This window comes from Babylonia areolata, chromosome 27, assembly GCF_041734735.1.
Source record: "Babylonia areolata isolate BAREFJ2019XMU chromosome 27, ASM4173473v1, whole genome shotgun sequence".
Taxonomy (NCBI): domain Eukaryota; kingdom Metazoa; phylum Mollusca; class Gastropoda; order Neogastropoda; family Buccinidae; genus Babylonia; species Babylonia areolata.
Genome location: NC_134902.1, coordinates 22,839,182 through 22,846,681, shown reverse-complemented (window position 1 = coordinate 22,846,681; position 7,500 = coordinate 22,839,182). Strand labels below are relative to the sequence as shown.

The 7,500-nt window shown below is 47.4% G+C and overlaps 1 protein-coding gene across 5 annotated transcripts in view; it reads right to left on the bottom strand.

The window, feature by feature from the left end:
• The window catches only part of LOC143301518 (Na(+)/H(+) exchange regulatory cofactor NHE-RF2-like), a 109,040-nt gene that overhangs the window by 59,065 nt on the left and 42,475 nt on the right, over positions 1–7,500 (bottom strand). For 4 of the 5 annotated variants that reach the window (XR_013057801.1, XR_013057802.1, XM_076615869.1 and 1 more), the window contains exon 2: positions 5,426–5,884. Coding sequence is in view for 2 of the 5 variants with exons in the window: in XM_076615869.1 (XP_076471984.1) it covers positions 5,426–5,884 (459 nt within the window). In the remaining 3 variants the exon portion in view is untranslated. Of the gene's footprint in view, positions 1–3,650; positions 3,894–5,425; positions 5,885–7,500 lie in introns of all 5 variants that reach the window. The other variant, XR_013057800.1, reaches the window with a different exon arrangement.

Below are 7,500 nucleotides of genomic sequence, written 5' to 3'. Positions count from 1 at the left end.
CACGCAATCTCTCTCTCTCACACACACACAAATAAAAAAAAATATCCCTCTCTCCCTCACACACGTGTACACACACACACACACACACACACACACACACACAATCTCCCTCTGTCCCCCCCCCCACACACACACACACACAAACACACACACACAATTAAAAAAAATCTCCCTCTCTCCCTCACATACACACACACACACACACACACACACACACACACACACACACACACAATCTCCCTCTGTCCCTCACACATACACACACACACACGAAATCTCTCTCTCTCTCTCTCTCTCTCTCTCTCTCTCTCTCACACACACACACACACACACACACACACGCACGCATACACACACACACCTCTCAACCCGGACTCCCAGCTATATTATTATGCATCACACCTGTGTACATATTGAGGATGTGGCTCGCTTGTGTGAATCTTCCCACATCCCTTCTTCCTTACTCTGTGTGTGTGTGTGTGTGTGTGTGTGTGTGTGTGTGTGTGTGTGTGTGTGTGTGTGTGCGCGTGCGTGCGTGTGTCTATCTATCTGTGTGTCTGTCTGTGTGTCTGTCTGCCTGTCTGTGTGTGCGCGCGTGAGTGCATACACGCGCGATTGTGTGTGTGTGTGTGTGTGTGTGTGTGTGTGTGTGTGTGTTTACACGCGTGGATTTTTGTGTGTGTATGTGTGTGTGTGTGTGTGTGTGTGTGTTTGGGGGGGGGGGTCTGACTGTCTGTCTGTGTCTTTCTGAGTGTAATATGTCTGTATGTTTGTGTGTCTGTGTATACGTCTATAGCTGTGACTCTGCGTGTGTGTATGTATGTGTGTGTGTGTCTGTGTGTCTGTGTGTGTCTGTGTCTGTGTTTGTGCGAGTGGAAAATTCAGTACAGTAACCTCAGCATATAAAATTAAGAAGGTAACCAAAAAAAGTTTATAATTACTGTCAAAGTGTTAAAGTAGTTATGATAATCATAACGAGCAGCAGTGGCATAAACTGTGCTGTGCAAACCATGAGGAGACTGTAAATCATAATACCCTTAGAGACGCTGCCTGCAATTTGAATTCCCTTGTGCCTTTTTCAAAAAATAAAAATAAAAATAAAAAGTTGAATATTGTAAATGATAAATGATCGGATGTCATTTAATAATAAAATATATACGCAGAAAATGCTACATGCGAAATGGAAGATAGGTTTACAGCCTGAACTGTAAAAGATATTAACCTATAAACTGGACTACACATACATGAGAGAGAGAGAGGGAGAGGGAGGGAGGGAGGGAGAGATAATAAACTTCACTTTACAAAAAGAAAAGTGATCATATCATATAAGGGATATCAGTCCATCAAATTATAAATATGCAAACATTCTGTACATTGGGAGATTGGATAGCATATTACTTTGGATGATTATATTTTGATAAACTAAGAGATAAGTTATCAAACTGTCATGTAAAATCTAGTTAGCGGAAGTTTGGTCAACAAAAAGCGCTATCAACAGCAAAGAAGACAGGTTAGTAAGGAAGAGATCCTGTGCGTAAACTGTACTGTCAAATAGTAAAGAGTGGTAACTCCCTCCATTCACAAGGTACACAACTTCAAGTCAGTGCTGCTTACGCTACCGATTCAGCTAGCACACAGGTAAATAAAAAGTACATTGGAACAAAACCCAGACACTTCCTCTAAAAAGGGAAGCGCCGGGCCTGTCCTTATACCGGTCATTTGACAAGTGCACACAGCAGCAAAGACAGAAAAAATGTGCACACACAAATTACTGGCATTGCCTCTTTAATCCTGAACAAGCCACACAGAACACATGCACAATACAGAACAAACACATGGTCCTTTTTAGAGGAAGTGTCTGGGTTTGTTCCACTGTACCTTTTATTTACCTGTATGCTAGCTGAATCGGTAGCGTAAGCAGCACTGGCTTGAAGAGTCGTGTACCTTGTGAATGGAGAGAGTTACCACTCTTTACTATTTGTTAATCATTTCATCTCCTGGCTTCATTATTTGTTAATTTGTACCGTCAAAAGTCCCAGTCATGGAGGATCAATGATACATCGATCAGCGACGCTGGAGAAGGCTTCGGTTGTGAGGAGATCAGTGAACAAGCTCTACTGTGGGTTATATAAAAATAAAAGCGAAGTAGCAAAAGCGATGCGTATCATTGATTATAATCAGCATTAGTATGAAGCGATTCCTTTCCTCTGGACACTCTCTCTCTCTCTCTCTCTCTCATGAAGCCAATCATCTCCTTGATTCTGTCTCTCTGTCTCTGCCTGCCTGCCTGCCTGTCTGTCTGTGTCTCTCGTTCTCATTCACTCAGTCTCTCTCTCTCTCTCTCTCTCTCTCTCTCTCTCTCTCTCTCTCTCTCTCTCTCCTTCTCTCTATCTTTTTCTGTCTTTAATTTCTGCCCCCCCCCCCACCCAACCCCCTTCTCTCTCAGCTCCTCCAACCCCCCCACCCCCCCCAACCCCCAGCACCCCCCCCATTCCCACAACCCACACCCACTCTGGAAAGCATGCCAGTTTTGTATGATTCCCACTCCCTAACTCCACCCCCTTCTCCACGGACATCCAGGTTACTGTCACTGGTTGCTAACAGCGAGTTTTTTTTTTAGTCCAATATTCCGGCTTTCCAACAGTCCCATTGACAACCTCTCATTTGGTTACTAACTGTGCGTCTCTCGGTGTGTCTCTCTATTACATGTACAAATATCTTGTGTGTGTGTGTGTGTGTGTGTGTGTGTGTGTGTGTGTGTGTAAGTCTGTGTCTGTGTGTGTGTGTAAGTGCGCGCTTGCGCCCAAGCACCAAGCACGTCTTTTTGCTTTCGCTTTCAAAACCAATCATGGTGCTTCATTAATTCGATTCAGTTCATTCTCAGGGATCGTTTTTTTTTTTGTTTGTTTGTTTGTTTGTTTTTTGTTTTCTGGTTTGGTTTTGTTTTTTTGTTTTTTGGTATGTCATGTACTTTCCATTTGCTATTGTTCTGTTTGCTTTTTTACCCTCGGTCCGGTGAAGGCAAGTTTAAACGGAAAAAAAACCAACAACAAAAAATCGACAACTTAACCAACCAAACTGTTTTTATTTTTATATCTGTAAAAGGCCCTCTTTACTTTCTAAACCACATAGTGTGCTACTGTAACTGATGTAGATTAGCAAGGACAGACTGGGCGAACAGGCCATGCCTAAAATATTAATCCTTGAATTAAAAAAAAATAATAATAAATTATTAAAAAAAAAAAAAAAAACGTTTTGAGTTATCAGTTCTGTTGTAGTGGTTAGTCAACTAACATCCTACAGACTTTCAATTTCCTGAGCTTTGTTATTTGGTTAGTCAGCTAACACACAATACGCTTTCAATCTCTGAACTGTTCGTAAAACACTCCAGATTATGTACAGCCAGTCTCTCTCTGGAATGGAAAATAAGCACCATGCTGACAGAGAGACGACTTCACAAAGAAAGAAAGAAAGCAGAAGGTTGCTTCCCACGAAGACACAATAAGCTCCGCTCCGAATAAAGAAATGTTTGTTGTCCAAGCCGGAAAATATTTGTCAGGGCGTTATTGTAGTAAGCTGCGTCGCAAAAAACAAAGCAAGAAAACGGAAGTTAAGTCGTCTATTTTTCTCTTCTTTTCTTTGTCTTTTACCCTCGTCGGAAAGCGAAACGTTAGGATCTGGAAGGCTGGACAAATTGGCGTCATCATCAACATTTGCCGCCCTCGTCGTCACATCCGCTTCCGCTTCTGCATGCACAACTTCCGCTTGCTCCTCACCCTTCGCGGGCTGAACAGTAGTAGTGTCCGGGGTGGGCTCTGGTGGAGAGGGGGTGAGCGTTGGGTAAATGGACACCGGCTCCGAGCTCTGCTGCTCGTTCGAGTTGATGTCCACATCTGAGGGGGGAGGTGAAGGGGGACGGGGGGACGGGAGGGGTGGGGGGAGAAGAATGGAAAATGACCGTTGAGTTTTGTTTATTTTGGTTTCTTCGTTTTGAATCAGTTCTTTGACACAAACAACAGACATCATGAGCAAAATTAAGTCGCTCAGTTCACTGGGAACCCGCTATTTCTGAAAATAAAAAACATTAAAAAGAAAAAAAAAAGAAAAAAAAGCAGAAAATGCTGAATGAAGAAAGCTGCAATGAATAAGACCAATACTGACTGTAGAAAAAAAAAACCACATAATTATAACAACAGACACAACACACAGACACACGCAAAATGTGTTATCCAAAAACAACATCCCCCCTTCTTTCCTTCCTCTTCCTCACTCCTCATTGTACAAACGTTGCGAGGTAGCAGGTTTCTCACACTTTTTTACCAACCACCCTCACACACACACACACACACACGCACACACACACACACAAGCTGGTTATCATCCCCCCCCTCAACCCCCACCCCCACCCTCCCCCTATCAGTGGAGGAAGGCAAGTCACCATTCAAACGAACACACACGCATTCTTTCATCTCGTACGTTCGTTCGTTCGTTCATTCATTCGTTCGTTCGTTCGTCCATTCGGCATTATCCACCACCACCACCACCACCCCCTCCACCCACCCACCCCCATCCCAACCACTCCACAAAACTCCCATCCAGGTTGGTCAGCCTGCAAATGCTGCAAAATGACTCCCGTGTGTGTGTGTGTGTGTACCGTAGCACTCTGCACCTGTATCAGTACCTCTTGCGGTCAAACACAGTTCACAGAGACACCCCCCTCCCCCCCACCCCCCTCCCCAAAACCACTCCACTAAACTCCAATCCAGGTTGGTCAGCCTGCAAATGCTGCAAAATGACTCCCGTGTGTGTGTGTGTGTGTGTGTGTGTGTACCGTAGCACTCTGCACCTGTATCGGTACCTCTTGCGGTCAAACACAGTTCACAGAGACACCCCCCTCCCCCCCCACCCCCTCCCCAAAACCACTCCACTAAACTCCAATCCAGGTTGGTCAGCCTGCAAATGCTGCAAAATGACTCCCGTGTGTGTGTGTGTGTGTGTGTGTACCGTAGTACTCTGCACCTGTATCGGTACCTCTTGCGGTCAAACACAGTTCACAGAGACACCCCCCTTCCCCCCACCCCCCCCTCCCCAAAACCACTCCACTAAACTCCAATCCAGGTTGGTCAGCCTGCAAATGCTGCAAAATGACTCCCGTGTGTGTGTGTGTACCGTAGGACTCTGCACCTCCTCTTGCGTTCAAACACAGTTCACAGAGAACCCCCACCCCCACCCCCACCCTCCCCGTACAAAACCTCCTCGCAGTGACGTCTCCTTGACAAGAAACTGAAACCTGAAAACTAACGCAGTGTGACACCTCTCTCTCTCTTTGAGAAAACAGAAACAGAAAACATGAAAAAAAGAAGAAAAGAAAAAAAACATTAAAAAAAAAAACAACAAAAAACAAACCCAAAACACCTCCACTCACCTCCAGCCTTGCCGGACGAGGACGTGGGCGGGGTGACGATGACGGTGACGCCCCTCATGCCCCCAGACACCGCAGCAGCAGTCCCCGCCCCGCCCCCACCGTGGTAGTAGTAGGCGTCCGCCTCGCGGTCCAGCACCAGCAGCTCCACGCGCTCCCCGCCGGCCTTGACCTTCTGGATGACCCCCGCGTGGCTGAGGGCCTCGATGTTGTCCCCGTTCACCTCCACGATGCGGTCCCCTTGCCGCAGACCGCCCACCTCGGCGGGGGAGTCCGGGTCGACGGCGCCGATGAACTGGCCCGGCTTGTCGCGCTCGGCGTGCAGGTTGAAGCCGTAGCCGTCGAAGTCGCTCCACTTGCGCAGCTTGCACAGGCGCACCGGGTAGCGCGGGTTGACTTCGGCGGGGGGCTCTGCGGCGGTGCTGGCGGCTGGAACGTTGCCGTTGGTGTCTGCCGTGGAGTCTGTTTTTTAGAGAAGAAGGAGAAGGTTCATTAGAATAGGGGTGGGGGGGGAGGTTAGGGGGGGGGCGATTTTCTTTCTGATGATTTACACACACACACACACACACACACACACACACACACACACACACACACACACGAACTGAAAAGAAAAAGGTAACGGTTTGAGGACTTCTGTGACAGACAGACAGACAGAAAGAGGCAGACAGACGGACAGACATACGTATACAGGCGGGTCGACAGGCAGAGAAGGGGGACAGAAAGACAGACAAAAAGACAGACAGGGACATATGGAGAGACAGAGATATATATAGGCAGGCAGACAGAGAGACAATGATACAGACAGACAGAAGAAAAAAGACAGACAGACAGACAGACAGAGAGACAGGCAGACATACAGAGACACAGGCAGACAGACATACAGAGAGACAGGCATACAGAGACACAGGCAGGCAGACAGACAGACAGACGGAGTGGAGTGATGACCTAGAGGTAACGCATCCGCCTAGGAAGCGAGAGAATCTGAGCGCGGCTGGTTCGAATCACGGCTCAGCCGCCAATATTTTCTCCCCCTCCACTAGACCTTGAGTGGTGGTCTGGACGCTTAGTCATTCGGATGAGACGATAAACCGAGGTCCCGTGAGCAGCATGCACTTAGCGCACGTAAAAGAACCCATGGTAATAAAAGGTTTGTTCTTGGCAAAATTCTGTAGAAGAAAAATCCACTTCGATAGGAAAAAACAACTGCACACAGGGGAAAAAAAGAGGGGGGGGGGGACGGGGGACGGGTGTAAGGGGTGGGAGGGAGTGCGGGAGGGAGGGGGCACTGTAGTGTAGCGACGCTCTCTCCCTGGGGAGAGCAACCCGAATTTCACACAGAGAAATCTGTTGTGACAAAAAGAGAAATACAATACAAAACAATACAATACAATACGGAGACAGACAGACCTGAAGACAGACAGACCTACAAACAGGCAGACAGAGAGAAACAGAGACAGGAAGGCAGAAACAGACAGACAGAGCGTCAAACAGACATACATGTATACATATACATTATATACACAGACAGACGGACAGACAAAGAGAGATAGATCTATCAACAGAGAGGCGGAGAGACAGAATGTGACAAAGAAAGACAGAGACAAGGAGACAGAGACAGACATAAACTGCGAGACAGAGACAGAGACAGGCGATGACAGTGAAACAACAGGCAGACAGAGAGACAGGGAGAGAGAGAGAGTGTGTGATAGAGAGAGAGAGAGAGTGGGGAGGGAAAGGGAGAGACAGAGAGAGAGGGAGAGAAAGAATAGAGGGAGAGGGAGAAAGAGAGGGAGAGAGGGAGAGAGGAGGGAGAGAGAGGGAGAGAGAGAGACGGAGAAAGAGAGGGAGAGAGAGAGAGATAGAGAGGGGGAGAGAGGGAGGGAAGAGAGAGAGAGAGACGGAGAGAGAAAGAGGGAAGAGAGAGAGACGGAGAAAGAGAGGGAGAGGGGAGAGAGTGAGTGATAGAGAGAAAGAGAGGGAGAGAGAGAGGGGGGAGAGAGAGAGAGAGGGGGGGGAAAGAGAGAGAAGGAGAGAGCAGACGGAGAGGCAGACAGACGGTGACAGTGAGACAACAG